Here is an 18,941-nt window from a genome sequence, read left to right on the forward strand (position 1 = left end):
GAGGGAATGAGAAAGGAAAGACTGCCATCGATTTCAAGGAGTGTTTGATCGGGCCTTAAACTTTAAATCCATTACTTGGAGGGCTCTTACCTTGTAGCTGAGATAGATGAGAAGCATGGTCTCTAGAAAGCTGATTAAAGCTACGCTAACCTGAAAAAAATATAAAAGAATATAATTGCCTGGGTTTGAGCTGAAGCATCATCGAAGAGGTCTGAGGCTATCCAGCCACTTAAATGGTCTCGCCAACTGAACATTCCCACCTGGTTTACAAACAACGAATATGAAAGTTGCCAACCACAGAGGCTGTGGAGACTTTACTGAACCCCAGGAAAATATGGGAGTGGCACAGATTGGGGATAACAATGGGAAATCCGCCATTTCCACTTCACACTTCTTTTGTCAAACTTCAGAGATATCTGCCCGCTCTAGACAGTGCTTGTATCAGTGCAACTATGCTGGCTGGAGGGAGGGGGTGATTATTTTGATTTAACAAATAATAATTATGCTGATACAGTCCCTAGTGTGGAGGCAATTATACCGATATAGCTTATTCCCTTTATACCCATAGAACTGCAACCACACAAGGACCTGTGCTGTTTTAACTGTACTGGTATAGATAAATCAGTGCCACTTCAGGGTCAGACAAATCCGTGGGCTGAAATCCTGGCCCCACTGATGACAAGAGAAGTTTTACTATCGAGTTTAATGGAGATGGGAGTTTACCTTTTTTAAAAAATTCATCACAGGGAAATTTTTCACCAATAAAATAACTCAGAGTAAAAATAGCCAAACACGTTGGACCCATGAAGCCTTCCCTTCCCCCAGCCGAGAACATCTAAAGATCAGAGATAAAAAGACTGGGGCAGTACGGGAGGGGGGGATGAACCTTCTCCGAGGTCCTTGATCCCCTGAACCTTATTTGGCTCACTGTAGACCCACATTATCCCAGGCTCTATTGAGCCAGGAGAGTAGAGCTGTGCAAAACTCACGGTTTTATCTTCACAAACATTTGCATAAACAGACTCTTATCTTTTCCATCGGCATTTGTAAGTTTCACCTAGGGTCATCTAGCTGCTCACAGCAGAAAAACACAATCTATTTCCAGTCACCAGTGTCCTCTGTTTATCAGTCTTCAAGGATTTGTTCCAGGAAGAAAGATGCAGAGAAAAACACGGATGCCATAAAACAAACCTAGCACAAAATAAATACTGTACGCCTTTTGTGTGATGGATTTTCTGTGACAGCGCCTTAGAGGTTCAGTCACTTACCTGTATTGCCCATAATGGCATTTTTCTATCCACCCATAAGATTGGAGCCCTATAAAAAAAATTCACAGTGGTCCTAAATTGGAATCTGTTCTAAACAAGCCATTCAATGTTTTACCCAACAGGTGTGAAGTCAACATTTACTGATCTATATCTTTAACAAATTCATTATTATTATTCAAAAATGCAAAGTCTGCATCCAGATCTGAATTTCCTCAGAATCATGGGGCTTTAACCCTAGAGTATGGTTCAGGCCCAGCTAATTCTGTGTCATTCCCTTTTGCAAAACTTCAGTAATAAAACTGTAAACCTGGTGAGACTCACTTCTAGAAATCCCAAACTTAGGCCAGATACATGAATGTGGGATGAGTTTCTGGTGAACCTGAACCAGTGGATGGATTCAGTTGAAAATCATCTAGGACTAAGCAGTTTGAGAGTGAATTCAGGTTTTGAATGAGTTGAATAACTCCTGCAAATTTCAGAGACTCAGGGTGCAAAGGGAATCAAACTGGAGAAGATTGAAGAACCCTCAACTGTAAGTCTTGACATTCACAAAGCTCTGGAACAGAATGTCTGGTGAACTACAATTAGGCTCAGCCACCTAAAACCCCCCAAATGTTCCAGTGGGAAAGACTGACAGGATCCATTAGCTGGAACCATCAACTGTTCTCACTCCAGGACAACTTTGTCTATTAGACTTGTTTAGCAGAAACTAGACAGAATTTGAACTGCAAACCTGGGTATTAAACCTCTCACAGGCTACGTGCTGGTTCTGACCCTGGACAACACAAACTCACTTGAGGTGAAATTAATCTCCCATGCACATCCAGTCCTACCCTTGCAAGAAAGAGTGAGAGTGCTGAATTGTATGAGAGTTTTGTTAAACAGATTACTGAGAATACCCTCTGCATGGAGAATTACTCATTTCCAAAAGCAGAACAGTGGATGCTTTTCTAACTGTGCATCTCAATCCCTCTGTTACTGAGATTCATATTCTCTCTCTTCCTTTGTCAGCTGCATCACTATGGACAACCACTGGCTACAGGTAGCCACAAACATCAGAAATTCATATTACCAGGTTCCCAACAACTAGTTAGAGTGGAGCAGGATTTAAGTGCTATTAGCAACTTACCAGTTTATTTCTGTAGACGACTGGTTGAAGGTTGAGTAATTCTGCTTTTCGCATCCCCAGCTAAGACAAGAGAAACACAAACTAAGAGGGAGACAATCAGTATGATGCAACAGACCAGCCCAAGGGGCCAGTGAGAGATAAAGAATACTCCGAGTCAGAGCCTGCCTCTCAACTTCATGAAAGTGACGCAGGTTGATACCAAAGCCATTGTTCCCAAAAGGAGAAAGAGCATGGAAACTGCAGAAACGAACTTGGTTGTCGGTGCTGGCTGTGCTTTCAGCTGACGTAATACAGCACAGTCTAGTAATAATAGTAATACCCAGCAATTAGAGTGGTTTTAATCCAGGGGGCCAGAGCCCATTGACTTCACTGAGAGTTGCAGACACTGCACCTATAAAGACCAGCCCCCAGGTGTGGCTAAAGCAGGCAGTTTTGCTGTATCACTCTGGCAGGCTAAAATCAGTCAGTCAATAAAAGCCAACCAACCCCGTTTGTTCTAGAGGCCTTTTACCTGAAGTTAAAAGCTCATCCACTAATTCAAATTCTGACCAGTAGCACTAAAACTAACCCTCTGCTCCCAGCTCTCCAGAACAGTTAACCAAGAGCTAAGTTCAAGGGCCACCACGATGCTAATGAGTGGAAACAGAAATGAATGCGAGTCATTAATTATTCTGTTTGGCACAATGCAGAGTGATGATACTGCACAACCAGGAAACACAAGCGTGGGTGCCAGGTAGCATGGCTCTTCACAATTAAGCATCCTGGACAAGTGGGTTGGGTTGGGTGCGGAGGGAGGCCTTCCTGCATAAAAGCGCCAACGGCTAAAGTTAATTACAAATGTACTTTCTGTTGTTGGAACCCCAGGTCTAGCAGAAGCTAGGCTCATTAATCAGCTAGGTCTTTTATTACTGTTGGACCATCGCCTTGTATTTGTAAAATGTTAAACACGCCAAGCAAGATGCCTTAAGGTGCAAGACACTGATGAACCTCTCTGATGAAGTAGGTTATTTCTGAGGATATTGTTCCTTTTATTATTCTAATGGGGACTTAAAAGACCAGCTAAAAATTTAAAGTACAAGGTTAGGTTGAATAACATTAAAAACTGAAGTCAGAGATAAGTGGGTATAAGGTAAATTTCTTGGATTTGAAGTGCATTGCACTAAGTCTATTTGACATAGTTAAAAGTTTTCAGCAAAACTGAAATGTCTCCTGGAAACGTACTGATTTTGACTCAGCTGTCATTGGGAAAGCAAGCAAGAGCCCCCCCTGAGTAGCCAACAGACCAACAGTTGGGGCACTCACCTAGCATATGAAAGACTGAGCTTGAAGTCCCTCCTCTACCTGATTCAGCATAGAAATATGACCCTGGGCTAGAGAGTCCATTTTTCATGTTTATTTATGAAATATTTCAAAAGGTCTCACTTTTGTTCCAATGAGAAATGAAAACAAATGTCAAAACCACAATTTTTTTTTTGCAAAATGGAATATTGTTCTCCAGCCAGCCCTAGAAAATACCTCCCAAATGCCATTGTCTAGCAACACAATAGTAAGGAATCTAGTATCAATGTCCTCCTGTGACATGTCCGCATCTCTAAATATAAAAGCCCTTCATCTCAAACTATGCCATGGGTGGAGTTCTGGAAATAAACATCAATTCATCTGTAAAGCAACAACATCTAGAGAAACGTCTAATCAAGCCAGCATCTGTCTGTCACCACCCTCTACATCCAAAACCAATCACCACCTGCCTTGCATCACAGCTTCTTGGGACATTCCTCCCCATGCCCAGAAAAGTCTAACACCAATATTTTCAACCAAGCTACATTTCAATGATGTGCTCTGATGCCTTCTGAAATATACTCATTGCGGTAGATCCTCAGTTGACATAAATTATCATAGTTCCACCGATGTCCATGAAGCTGAGGTGCTGCCCCTCTATATACAAAGCTCTTTAAACTTCTTCCTGTTGCAGAGGACAGATGTGTCTTTCAACAAGAATTCAGTGTTGTTATCTGGTGAGATGCATCCTAAAAGGTCAGAAGAATTTTAAACGGCCAACAACTTTTGATAGCAATTTATTTTATAAATAATACAGTAGATGGGTCCAAACTGACTATACAAGAATGAAAGAGACTTTTGGGTCTTCACTGAAATTCACCCCTGCACATTTTAGGGCATCCTTAGAAACCCCTGAGGGTGGGAGGTGAGTGAGTGGCAGGTGTGATTTCCCCTCTGAGCTCATGTTATTTCTGTTATATAATTATGCTGAGGAATGTCATGAGATAAAATTTTCAGAAGTGCCTAACTCTCACTGATGCTTAAATCCCATTGAAAGTTAGTGGGACTTTGGGGCCTAAGTCACAGAAGTATTTTTTAAAATGTTACCCATGGCGACTAAGGGAACGATCAGCAAATCATTAACATGGGCACTGAAACAAATCACAGATCTACTCTCCACTGCCACTGATCCAAAATAAGTTGGCAGAGTAAGGGGGAGCTCAGAGTACCGTACCAATGTTCCCCACTGATGGCTGTTATCACTGTAAAATGCAGCATAGCAGAAGATGCCTCTAAATTAATAAACAGGAGATCGCAATAGATCCCAAGCCATTGAACTTGCATTTCTAGGACAAACCAGCTGCTCCCCAGAACAACTAGCCAGGTAGACAGCAGTGAAAGGCACACACAGAGTATTGCAGCCATGCACTATTACCATGGGAGGATGCAGCCATGCTGACCAACATTTATTGCACACATACTGCACCCCACCACCCCAAGGCTGAAGCCTCTCTCCGGACTGGAAAGGAGTTTTGCTGCAAGCAGTCTGGGAAATTGAATGCAAGAATTCAGCCTCTTTCACTGAGTTTTGGTATGTTAAGCCTCACCCCAGTTAATATTCACTCTTCATGCCAGTGGAGGCCTAAAGATACCCTTAGATAATGCAAATATATCTGACAATAAAATGCCTCTTTTAAAATCACATTTTGGCATGGACAAACAGAAGGAACTGTATCCACCTAGAAAGAGTGAGAGCATCTTAAAAGACCAGGTTCTCTATCTGGCTGGGTTTTCACAGGCAAGAGAAGTTGGGATTCATTTCACTCAGAGACATGTGGAGACATTCTCCTTCTTCCAAGAGTCAATTGATTTGCCAGCTTCCTAAGAGAACTGGCCTGATATCAAATCCCCCAGCAACCCAGATGGTGAAATACTGTCAAAAATAAGAGGTATGGTCCAAACATAGGATGTGAATCCAGGAACTTCAGGGTTCTAGTTCTGGCTCCGACATGGACTCTGGTCACTTCACTTTCTGCCTACTCACCTCCTTCACAAAAGTTGTGAGGGATAGGACAGAAGATGGAAAAGTTCTGTGTTAGTGCTAAGTGTCAGATGTTTCTTCTTTCCCTGCCTTCACACCCAGATAAGTAGCCTGCAGCCTTGGCAAACAGAAGAATCAAAATGCTAATTGACTGGCATTCTGTGCTGGGAGAAATTATATACAGATAAAAGGCAAAAAAAGGACACCCGCAAAGAAGACACACATTCAAATACTGGGCAAAGCTGACAAATCTAATCATCTGTCAGTTCAGCTCTTGAAATGACAACACTGATCTCCTCCCAAAAAGACCTAAACAGGATTTAGAGTAAGTGCCTTCAAGGATGTCAACATATAGAAAACGTTTGCAGGCTACGCTGAAGGCTTGAGCATTTGTCCCATGTCTGAAGGCAATTTGACCTGTGAGTCTGCAGCAAGGTAGTCGAGTAATTTTTAAAGCTACAGATGAAAGGGACCCACACTTAGAATATTGTTATTGGCATTGCTAAACTAAAACAGTAAGAAGAAAGTCACAAAGCACTGAACCCCTCCACCCCACCTGAAATACATGAAGTAGCATCACTCAAGAGCTGGATACAAAGTAGAGCTGGTCAGAAAATGGAGGGAAGCCCATGGAAAATGCAGAGGTGTCCGTGAATAAATAGAAATCTGAAGTATTTTGATTCTGAAATACCACCATGGTGCCTCATGGGAGTTGCAGTTTCATGGTCCCATTCTCTTCTACAGGCTGAGTTCTCTGGTCAACATCCACCTCCCATGATGCACCATGGGGTCTCCTCTTTTGGGGAGCAGATCTTTTGGGGTAATGCATCACAACAGTCATGTGAACGAAGTCATATACAGGTTGGAGTTCTGTTCCTGGCATTTCTCCTAAAATTGATGAGCTGCAAACACCATGTCTATGGTCTCACGTCTTCTCTTGAAGCCATACACTCTCAGGTAAGAGCCCTTGTTCAATATGTTGCACAAGGCAATTCAGCAGAATTCTGGCAAGAGTTTTGCCAGCTACTGATAACAAGGAGATGCCCCAATAGTTGTTGCAGGATTATCTGTTGCCTTCCACTTGTACAAGTGGACAATGGATGCATCCTTGTACTCCTAGGGTATAGTTTCATTGATTGAAAAAATTCAGTCAGCTTCAGAACCATGTGTGAGCCTCTGGACGTGTAGACTTCTGCCCATATAGCATCTGCTCCTGGTGCTTTACCATTTGACAGCAGGTCAATCGCTTTCACAGTTTCAGTCAGCGCTGGGGGATCAGCAAGAGAGATTTTGATATTGATCTGCAGCAGTCGATCAATTGCCTCCTCATTAATAGATGATTGTAGATTGGGGATCTTGTTAAAGTGTTCTGCCCACCTTTGCAGCATCTTTTCTTTGTCAGTGAGCAGTGCAGTGCCATCGTTACTCAGTATTGGAGATGTACAACTCAAATGAGACATGTTTCAACTTTTTGATTAAATTTACCAAAACATGTTGCTGTTTTTCAGCCAGCTTGTAGGGCAATCTCCATTTCTGAAACTCAGATGAAAATTTTTCCCAGAGCATTTGGAAAATTGTCTGTGAAAATGTTTCTAAATTTCTCTACCAGCTTTATTTTCCAGTGGGTTGTCCAGGGCTAGTGAACATACAGATTATTATATCATAGAGTTTCAAACAATGAAGCAAGACAAGACCACTTGAAGCATCCACCCTTCATCTTTGCTGTAGTACTAAAATAATTTTCACTATTGCGTCTCCTATTAACCATCTGCAAGGATGGTGACCTGACAGCTAATTGACAAAGTAACACAGTACGCAGGTATCCATAGACACACACAAGAGTTATTTCTCACTGCACAGAGTTCTGTTTGAGACAGTTCTTTATCTTTAGTTGTAAAGCTCACAGCTTTATTTTTCATCTCAGTGCATCACAGACATTTTGGCAGTTCTGATAAGATGACGGAGAGGTGATTTTGTCAAACTATATCAGAAGCATCTAAATGGATTTCAGACAGAACTTCTAGGGGCTCTGGGAAATCAATAGTGCTTCTGAGACTCGGTTTGAAACATTGGCTTACCAAAAGGGCCTCCTGGGATGCGCAATGGCAGCTCTATTGCAAAATACATTTAGACTAATCGTTCTGTGTTAGTTCAGTTAGACGAACATGTGGAAACGGATCATTTTATGGACTGTGGTCCCAATGCCCAGCCCAACCCTCCAACACAACCACCACCAGCCCCTTCTAGCCCTTCTGCTTTCCCCATGGCATTCTTTGGGACCCATCACTGTCAACAGTAGTATAAGGATAACAAATGTACACTAAAAAATATGCCACAACTTCTGAGAGTTTCAGCGATCCCATAAAAGGCCTAAACAAAATACCCTGCTTTGTTCCCTCTGCAGTTTATGCTAATAATAATAATTGGTTTTAGGAATTCTCAATTCTATCAGACAAATTTGTTAAATTAACTGATTAAAAATGAAGAAAAAACAGAGCAGGAAGAATTAGCAATATTTTGAAATAATGTTTACAATAGGCAGGGAAAAGACAGAAGGTGATAATATCACTCCTCACATATCACTGCTCATTGAATTGTTGTGGGACTCAACCAAGGTGGAGGAATGTGAAATGTTCCTGTTTATGTTCACTACCGCCCTCTAGTGGACAAAACTTGACCTGCTTATACGTATGACCAGAAGGTTCCCTTTGATCAACAAGCTAGCAAAGTTTGAAGGCCTGTGATTCTGGAGCGGGACACGAGTTCAGGTTTCCCCATGCCACAGGTGTGTAACTAGCTGGTGATCGTGTCCTGTTTCCAGCCACATCACTGTACCTCAAATTTAAGTTAGCATTCAAGCGTCCAAATGGAAAGGGAGTGAAATAAGTTATCAGATAAGATGAACAGCAACTCAGAAGAGAACACACAACGTGGCTGGAGAAGCAGCACTCTTCACCTTGTAAGAGGAAAAGAAGCAAAAACAGATGCACGGCTATTGCCCACAGAAATCTCCTCGCCCCTGGATAGAAACCATTCCTTGAGGGGGACAGTTGGTTCGTTATGGACTATTCCCCATTGCAGCAACTAGTGAGACTCAGCACTACAGTGAGGAGAACAGAACATGAGATCCCTTTACCTGGGACTGGACTATGGTGGAACTTCTGAGGGTATCGTCACCCTCACAGCCATTTAATTGCTAGTAAACCGGCTCTAAACATGAAGTGCTGTCTGGAGACCAACAATACTGAAAGATGCTTAGAGACAATCATGATGGGAGCTTAATAAATACCTGATGATGGATTAGACAGATAAAAATCCACCTTACTGCGGCTAATAGACACTCACCATCCTATTCCCTCTGCTGGGTTGTCAAGTAGAACACGTACAATATAGAGAAGACAAGTGAGAAGCTTCAGGGAGAAGTTGAATAGCCGTATTCTTAGGCCTGCAATAGAAAAGACAACAGGGTAAGAGGCTAAAAAGAAACAAACATCTTCCTCTGACTGTACTGCAGGGCTTCTGATGTATGATAGACACACAAAAAGATGCAGTCATTCCGAGCAAAAGAGGGGGGTCATAAGAAAGTTGGAATTGCTGAATCAGACCAGCACAGCACCTAATGCAATATCCGGTCACTCACAGTGGTATTAGGTGCGGCAGAGGAAGACACAAGAAACCCTCCCACTAGGTAGTTATCAGATAACCTACTATCAGGGAAAATTCTCTCATGACTCTCATTAGTTAGAGGCCTGAAGCAAGAGGTTTTATATCCCCTTCCAAACATTTTAACCTTTATTGTTATAACTCTGATTACCCGCAATAATGTCTAATCTGGTTTTAATCATGCTTAGCTCTTGTCCTCAGTTATACCTTGTGGCAGTGTGTTCCACAGGCTGATTGTGTAACAAGTGAAAAAGGATTTCGTTTTGAGCTGATCTGAATTTTACAGCCTTTTCCTTTCAACATTCATTTTTGAAAAAGAATATCCTGACTCCTTGGTGACTACAAAATCTCTTCTGAAGTGTAACTTTGGCCCCGTTCTGCCAGGAGATCCACATGCGAGACGGAGGAATTTTCACTGGGTGCAATGGGAAATCATTATTATGGGACATTTTTTAAAAAGCTGAATTCAACCAGGCATCTAATTTCACAACCACAATCAACTGCAAATGATAGCAACGTATCTAGCTAAGGAACTTATATGGCCCCCATTACCACAGTTTCTTTACCACGCCAGAATCTTAATTGGTTTCTGTATTTATCCCCACAACTCCTCTGAGAGGCAGGAAATCGTTATTATGCCCATAGTACAAGTGGGGAACATGCTCAGAGAGACTAGGGTCCAGATTCACAAAGGTATTTAGGCACCTAACTCCAATTTATTTCAATGGGAGTAAGGCACCTTGATACCTTTGAGGATCTCCACCTCACAGAGTAGGGAACTGAACCCATGCCTACTGAGTCCCAAGCTAGCTTCTAACCACTGGACCATCCTTCCTGTAATGTCCTGGATCTTCTGCCTGTGTCAATGGTATAGTTCCACATTCTGGCCCTAGATGTCTGAATAGACTCCTACATTCTGTTTGCAACCACAGTTGATTGTGCCAGGAATTGGTGATGGACACACAATTAGGGGCCATTGGATATCATTTGGCCCAAAATCTTTACAAAACACGGTGCCCATAATGGGGAGAGGGAGAACACCGCAGCAGAGGTCCCGTTAATGTTACTGCATCCTTGGAACATCTGTTTCAATTGTATTTAAACACCTATTATCCTTTAAGCATGAGAATGAACGAACACAGTAATTTATGCTGCTTATTATAGCATGCGTGGTAGGATGGGTAATGATTGCTTTTCTGGCTATTAGTAGAGCTTGCAGGAGACCAGGAATGCTGTATGAACTTTGCTCGAGGCTTGTAGGGTGCACTCCACATCCTACACAGCTTCAAATAACGAGAAGGCCAACATAAATAAACAAACAAAAAGAGTTGGCTCTTTGCAAACCCCCTCCCCCCAGTATTGAAGAAAGGGATGTGGGCTGTTGAGGTTTTTATCCCCAGAATCAGCTAGCATCCATTAAATAAGACTCATACAACCAAGCTAGGGTCCAGTCTTTGCTCATCACATGGCTCAGTGGTTTGTAGGAGGAGGAACAGAACATTCAAATTGCCACTTTATCAACTCCCTCCTCTTCACAGCCAGTTTAGCAGGCTATTACTCAAATTACCAGTGAGAAATTCAGCACATTTCCATTAAAACCCTCCTCTCCTGGGCACCCGCTCTCATGCTACACACCAGCTATTTAACAAGTATATGACCCACAGAGAACAAAAGAAAGTGTGAAATTATAAAATTAGCTCCTAGAGATTCCCTGCGGGCAGCTAATGCCTTCCCTCAGGCAGAAAATAAAAGCCTGATTCTTCGAGTGGAATTAATCTGGGGAGTCAAAGAAAATAGGTGATATTTCTGAGACAGACGAGAGGAATCCATGGCCTGAAATGTTTAGAAGAGAGGGAGCAGCAGCAGCCTGGAGGTTCCTGTCCCTAGACAAGAAAATTCCGGAGGTGGAGCTCACGTAGAGTTCCAACACTTTTGGAAGTTCAATCAGGGAGCCCCAGCCCTATAAACATGCCACTATTTTTAATAAAAATAAATCCAGCTTCATGCTATATTGTATAATGATTTACAGCAGGTCAGTTCATTCTCATCCCACAAGAAGTCGTCCATTGCCAGAACTTCCCAGGAGCAATCAATTATTCTATTTTTGTCACTCACAATCCCATCTGGGACACTTTCTGAGGTCTCACTGGTGATTGGTAAGCAGCAGACATAATAGCTCTTCTGTTTTGATGGAAGTGTCCAGGGCACATTCATTAATGTTTGTGCCAAGTTTAATAAAGGGTGAAAGAGGGCACATGACTCTCGTGAGGGTATGTCTAGACGGCCATCACTGGGTGTCATGGCAGCTCAAGCAGACATACCTGAGCTAGCTTTAAACTAGCTAACTCGGATACCAGAGCAGTGAAGCTGCAGCAGCCTGGCCTGTACAAACCTACCCAAACTCTGAGTAATGACTTGTAGGGTTGTCTGCGCTGCATCTCACGCTGTTACAGCTTCACTCTTCCAGTACCTGCCCTAGCCACATTAAAGTTAGTTCAGGTAGGTGGGCGTGACCTGCCCACTTAAACACTATTCTGAGGGTTTAAATAGGATTTAATTAGTGCACCTACCTTGTGCTGTCCTCTCCGCACAGGGGTGAATTTCACCCACACAGAATAGAACCTCATCGAGACAACCTAACATTTGCAGAGCTTCTCTTTGTAACATGGCATTTAAGACAACACACCCACGATGTTAAACCGGGAATCAGGGATGTCCCATGTTCTGCTCTTTCACTTGTACAAGAATGTATAGCTTAAAGGGGGGGTTGGAAATACGTGGAAAATCACTTCCTATTAACCTGGGAATCCCTAAAGAAAAGACAAGGAAAGACACAGGAGCCCTGAACTGGATAATAACTTGTAGGTGTACACAGCAAGGAGAAACGAGAGCCCCATAATAGCTTTAAAGGATGCAAATTTATTACAAGTTCATAATGAGTTTGTCAAAGATCCACTCAGCAAATGCATTTCAGAGTACTGTAACCTGGCTGTATCATATATACAGAATATTGATTTGTGGTTATCATCATGAGTGAATATTAAGTGATGTAATATTGAGGTTCTTGCACATCTGGCTGCCCACATCACCCTCTTCATCTCTGTTATATTATATCTACGAGTGGTCATTACTCACAGTAACTAATTATTAATTATCAGGGTGTAGCCATATTAGTCTGTATCCACAAAAACAATGAGGAGTCTGGTGGTACCTTAAAGACTAAGATTTATTTGGGCATAAGCTTTCGTGGGTAAAAAACCCACTTCTTCGGATGCATGGAGTGAAAATTACAGCAAATCTGTAATTTTCACTCCATGCATCCAAAGAAGTAGGTTTTTTACCCACGAATGCTTATGCCCAAATAAATCTATAATTATCAATTAGTTTCCCATTCTGCTGCCTCTGACTGACATGAAGTCCTCAGCTTTAATAAGAATGAGACAGACGTGGTTATCCTAAACACCTGGAGTAACCAGTTAATTACAAATAGTAAACAGACAGATGGCTGACCCGTGGCTGACACTGGGAGCAATGTTCCCTCTAATTTTTGACAGGACGTGTACGCAAAATATTTCTTATGTGCAAATTTTTGAAGCAGAGTTCAAATTTGTGCGCCATGAGGCAAATGCGCCCAAGCGAGTTAAAATGCTTATACATTTAAAAAGTTTTAATTTGCAATTTGTTACAATAGTTTTACACCATGTTATTTTATAAATGTAATTTTTAAATACTTAGAAAAAGGAAATTTAACTTCCTTTCCCTTTCCTCCCCTTGCCAGCTAGTAGAATCTGGCTGTGTTGATAGATGGTGGGCAACAATGTCAAAAGTCGCCCGTAAATGATATTTCGGCCTGGCTCCGATGTCGTATTTCATTTTTTGAGTGCGCGGTGTTTCGCCGTGTGCACGGGGTTTAGGATCTCTGTGCGTGCGCACACCCGCACAGCTTAGAGGGAATGGTGACTGGGAGGGGTATAGCCATCTACGAGTCAGTGCCAAGGAACTTATGTACCAGCTTCCATGAATATTGTGCCTGCTGACATTAAACCAGATTCCAGCTTCACTGCATGCGCGTGCCCCTTGAGTCACACGTACATGTATGTTTCACCCCAATCAGAAGATTGCTCCCATTGTACACATCACTGCGCCACCTTGATGGCACAACCGTCAGATGTTGCACTGCCCTGCATGCTGATCGGGTATACGATCAGGGTGAGAAGCAATGCAGAGAATAAAACCGCTTTACATCTTGTCCTGCACCACTGCCCCCCACCTGCAATATTCCCTCTCACTGGAACTTGCCCTGCTCTGTCCAGCCTTTCTAAGCTGCCAAATCTGATATCCCAGTAACAAATGCCTTAGTCTTGGGTCTCCCTCTAAGCTGTGGGCATCATAGAATTTAGTGGCTCACTACTTCTGGGGTAGACAAGCTTTCAAGCTACACCGAGCTCTTCCTCAGGTCTGGGAAAGGTACTTAAGAGTGTCACAGCTAAATACAAGATTGAACAGACAGAATATCTGCTAGTTACTTATGCTAAACTAAGGGACCATTCAAGGTGAACTGCACCATTAACACCCCTGTAGTCATAGGACAAATGGGGGAGGGGGAGTTAGTGGGTTACACATTGTTGTAATAAGCCATAAATCCAGTGTCTTTAAGACCACGATTTTTATGGTCTAACAGAGTTATGAATTTAAGCTCTCAGGCTTGGATTTTGAAAGTGTTGTGCAGGTTTCCTTTGAGGATGACTGATAGGTCAGATAGAGAGCGATCGCTTTGTGAAAAGTGTTCACCCACAGGCGATAGGGTGGTTTTGTCTTTTATCATTTTCCTCTGAGAGTTCATTCAGGAGCACAGTGATTGTCTGGTTTCACTCACATAGCTGTCCTTGGGGCGTTTGTTTAGTGCATTGGATGAGGTATGCCATATGTTGTGATAGGCATGTGTGGGACCCATGGATCTCGAAAGGTGCATTATGGGGGATGTTGCTCATTGTAGCAGTGGGGATACATCTGCAGGTTTTGCATCTGTTGTTCTGGCAGGGTCTGGTGCCGTTCTGAATTGGTGTCCTGGTCTGTGGGGAGCTCACTTCTGATGATGAGCTTGGAGAGGCTGGGGGGTTGTTCTGATCAGATAATAGGAAGAGGAAGAGCTTGAAAGCTGTGTAACTCGAAAACGTCTCTCTCTCTCTCTCAACAACAGAAGTTGGTCCAGTAAAAGATAATTCCTCACCCACCTTGCCCCTAATATTCTGGAACCGACATGGCTACAACAATACAGCATACTACAGGGGTAGTCATTTCGCTTGTAAATCTAGAGGCGCTGAGAATCACCCCTGTAAAATGCAGCTAGGTGCCATAGTAGTGAACACTCTATAAATGCCGGTGATGCGGACAATAGAAATATAGGGTGCTGCTTTCCTGTCCTCCCTGTGGAATCATGTTCTTCTCAAGAAAGGAAACCCACTCCCACACCAGTCTGCTTTCACAGATGAAACTCATTAACCCAGCTACATCTAAGGCTAACACGCAAAAAGATAGTCCTCAGTGCTGGGAACCGGCACTCTGAAAAATCGACATCAGGGTACAGAAGAACCCTTGAGGCAGCAGTGCCAAGGGTACGGTGCTGAAATGTTGCAACCACTAGATGGCACTTGCTTTCCATCCTAGGACTGATGGAGACTGGTCAATGTGAGCAGCAATTTATTGCTCAAGTTAATAAGTATGCAAAAAAATGTATTATCCTACACATTGTAATCCATCACCTCCATACAAATATTGCTCAAACAGATTTGCTGTGGCTAATAGACCTGAGAGAGAGAGAGAATCTCTCTCTCTTTCTATTTTGTAGCCAGTTAGATTTTTCTTTTTCCCCCCCCTCATTCCTTTCATTTCAGATAACCTGGTTATTATTGTAATTACCCGGAAAATAAAACTGTCATGGAGTGTCTTGGTACAAACACTTACTTGATCTTTGGTTTTTGATGAAGAACAGCTTGAGACGTTCTTTAAAGGTGTTTTCATTTACATAGAACTCAACCTGTACCCTGTGAGCAGAAAGGAAAGAGAACTGAATTAACTGGGGCTGTCGTTAGTAAAGGTTTCATCTCAAAATCTTCCCACCTCTAAATACGTCCCATACCACCAGGTGCTGTTTCTATATTTCTCACCCACCTTTTCCAACAATCCATCCTGTGAACAAGATTTAAATAAGAAACCATTAGAATGCTGCACAGAGCAGTAACCAGATGTTACTCTGGGGCCCGATCCCAAGCCCGATTCTGCTCAATTTGTGCTGCTCCTAAAGCACAAAAGGTCTGGAATGCAGCCAAAATTCCTACGCAAACATTTACAGCCGAAAAATAGAAGATGTGCCAGGGTGTTGCAAGGTCTGGCCTGGGGCTATGCTGAACTATTCTGGCTCCAGGATGGGGAAGCTGCAGATGGCCCTCCTACTCTGATCAGCTACTGGAAATGAGACCTTGCGGTGACAAAATGCAGCCATGATAATTACCTGCATACACATACTTTAAAAAGCCATAGCAACACATTAACCTGTAAGACAGACTACGGCCTCTTAAACAAGCTGTGTGGTTAACCCAATCACCCCATGTGGGTACAAGCTGCTCCATCATGTCCCGCAGGACAACAAATTCTAGCTCCTCTAAGCACACAGGAAGAAAGTTCCTCAGCAAGTCAGGATCAAACCGGGAAGATCCATGTTAATACCGAGCGTGGCACCTACAAGCTGCTGCATTCAGAAAATTGGTGTGACCAGCTCCTTATGGCCATCACTTCACATCAAGTGGGCAGACATGTTCTGCACTCACTTCCAGCGGCCACGTCATCAAGGGGAGCCTCCCGCAGGCCACACTGCAGTGGCCTAGTCTGGCAGTCGCAAAGACATGGCTAGCTGAGGTGGAAGCACGCCATGGGCCATACAGGGGAAGGATCCCTAATTGGTGAGATCTCCTCCTCAGCGGGCACAGATCTGTGTAGTCATGACGATACGCAGCAGCTGAAGATCTGGGCCTTAGTGTTGATAATGGATCAAGTTTTAACGTAACCAGAGAGTTAGGAAAGACCTCCCTGCTGCAGCGTAGACCCTGACTTCCCCAAAGGCATTCCCTGCCCTCCGACAGCCATTTGCGCTCACAGCCCTTTCCTACAGCACCTGGGCAAAGGAAACGACCGATAACACCTCACTCCTTGGCAACCCGTTAGAGACCCAGCACCATGTCACACATGGCAAGGGCCACAGCACAGAGAAACGGCCGTGGTTGCCTGACAACTGGCAAATGAAACAAAAATGGATGCATTTGTCAACCAAAGTCACCTGGGAATCCAAAAGTTCCCCATAACTGTTAACTTCTTGGGCAAAGGATAGATCACCCCACTCAGAGGAGGCGGTCCCCATTCCTGCCACACCCTACCATTACCTCTATCTGCTCTGGAGCAAACTACAAGTGCCTTCCTCTTGACCAAGCCCTTCCCACTATTTGAAGCCCTCTGAAATACAGCACAATAAATCTCCCTGTGAAGGCAGTTCAACCACAACGGGAGCTGCTGCAGCATCAGTGGGTGAGAGGAATGTGAGAGAGGATCTACAGACCCAACCCCGTGGATTTCGCTGGAGGATTTGCCTATGTGAGGACTGCAGGTTCAGGTAACAATACATCCATGTCTTGTTTTTGAAAAGGAAAACACGTGCCATTTTCAAGTTCCTAAGAGGATACCCACCAGAGAGCTAAAAACTGTTTTTAAAAGGTACTTGCCCATGTTCCTTTAGGGCTCCCAGGTGAAAATATTTTATAGTTTAACCAGAAAATTGCACTGTTACCCAAACTAAGTAGAACAGCTGCCTTCTTTGCTGGCCATTGTCAGCATTATTAGCTACATGTTAACTTCATTATGGAAACATAATTAATGTTTAGTCTGATGAGACTGCTCTGCCCAAGAACGGTATGTAAATCTTCAATGAGACTGGCTGGATTCAGTGTTATTATATTGTTGCTTGTTCATCATGTAGTCAGTTATTTTATCTACTATTCAGTCCATTAGGAGGTTATTGCTTCAACTCACTGTATGCCATATTTTAACACGGCATGTTGATAGCAGATCTAATCTTGTTAAAGGCCACCAATGACTTGTTTTCTGTGTAATGTTCCAGGAATAATCCTTCCAAATTCCTGACCAGAACTTTGGAGCAACCAAAGAAACACTGCTTTCCTTGAAAAAAGAAAAGGAGGACTTGTGGCACCTTAGAGACTAACCAATTTATTAGAGCATAAGCTTTCATGAGTTATCTGATGAAGGAAGCTGTAGCTCACGAAAGCTTATGCTCTAATAAATTGGTTAGTCTCTAAGGTGCCACAAGTCCTCCTTTTCTTTTTGCGGATACAGACTAACACGGCTGCCACTCTGAAACCTGCTTCCCTTGAGAATTTCTCCCAGGTTTTACATTGAGCCCAGTACAAGCTGGGAAAGGATTTTAGGAATTGAGTGAGTGCAGTGCAAATAGCCATCCAAGATTTGAAGGGCTTCCAGGGGCTCAACAGTCTACAAGAAATTCAAGCCAAAAATTTGGAGCACTGTTGCTTCACACATCACTGACTTCCAAAGTACTACATATAAAATATGAATGTCTTTCTATTTCAGGTAGAGGGTGGTGCCTGGTTTTGCATCATGACTTTCACCCTGGTAACACTAGATGGGGCTTGGTTTGTTTCGTTTTCACTTTATTGCAAGATTTACAATATTCAAATCTTGTCCAAATAGCTTCAATTCCATTACAACCTCCCCAACTCATACCTCATCTCTCCTAACCACCCAGCCTTGCTCTGCATTCTGAGTTTGCTCCTGTACGCTCAAAGCTGAAAAGATTTAGGGGGTCTTTAACGCTGTCACTGTTGCAACAGACGGAGAGTGGTCATGAGGCGTCAGAGATTCAAAGGAACGTCCTCGTATGTTGAAAGGCAGGGCTTGCCCCTTGTAGCAGCTATGTTCAGCAGGACTGAAGCTGTTAAAAAAACAAACCAAGTCTACAAGACGACAGATTATCTCTGTTGCTAAGATACCTGATTTGACCATTCCAGCCAAACCTCCAATTGCTGCCAATTGCCTCTGAATTTTACTTGACATTTGGGTATGTTGATGGTTTATTGTATCAAAGGAATAACAACGCCTGACAGGCAGGGAGTCTCCGGGGGACCTTCATCAGGCTTAAGGCTACAGATGGTGCTCGAAGGCCCTGAGGGGAAGGAGTAGCGATTAACATTAAATAAGGCCCAGATTCACCACAACAGCTACTATTCTACCCGCAAAACCTCTCAGGCCACCTTCTTCTCCTCTACTACCCCCGACAGGATTTGGAGGAAGTATCTATCTCCTGTCCCCACCTATAGACTTGCTTCTTTCTCACTTGGACAGTCCCGGTCCACCCGAGCTCACTCGGGCCTGGCTCAACATCCCGTTTCTAAGTTGTACAGAGAGGAGAACTCAGCAGATTGTTCTGCCTCATGACGAAGGGAGATGGAAGCACAAGTGCATCAAACACAGAGATCAA

The 18,941-nt window shown here is 43.2% G+C and overlaps 1 protein-coding gene across 4 annotated transcripts in view; it reads right to left on the reverse strand.

The window, feature by feature from the left end:
• KCNT1 (potassium sodium-activated channel subfamily T member 1) overlaps positions 1-18,941 on the reverse strand; it is a 194,008-nt gene that overhangs the window by 61,641 nt on the left and 113,426 nt on the right. For all 4 annotated transcript variants that reach the window (XM_077835879.1, XM_077835882.1, XM_077835881.1 and 1 more), the window contains 5 exons: positions 15,344-15,423; positions 9,062-9,161; positions 2,398-2,457; positions 1,269-1,317; positions 91-150 (listed from right to left, as the gene is read on the reverse strand). In XM_077835879.1, coding sequence (XP_077692005.1) covers positions 91-150; positions 1,269-1,317; positions 2,398-2,457; positions 9,062-9,161; positions 15,344-15,423 — 349 coding nt within the window. The remainder of the gene's footprint in view (positions 1-90; positions 151-1,268; positions 1,318-2,397; positions 2,458-9,061; positions 9,162-15,343; positions 15,424-18,941) is intronic.

This window comes from Eretmochelys imbricata, chromosome 16, assembly GCF_965152235.1.
Source record: "Eretmochelys imbricata isolate rEreImb1 chromosome 16, rEreImb1.hap1, whole genome shotgun sequence".
In the NCBI taxonomy this organism is placed as follows: domain Eukaryota; kingdom Metazoa; phylum Chordata; order Testudines; family Cheloniidae; genus Eretmochelys; species Eretmochelys imbricata.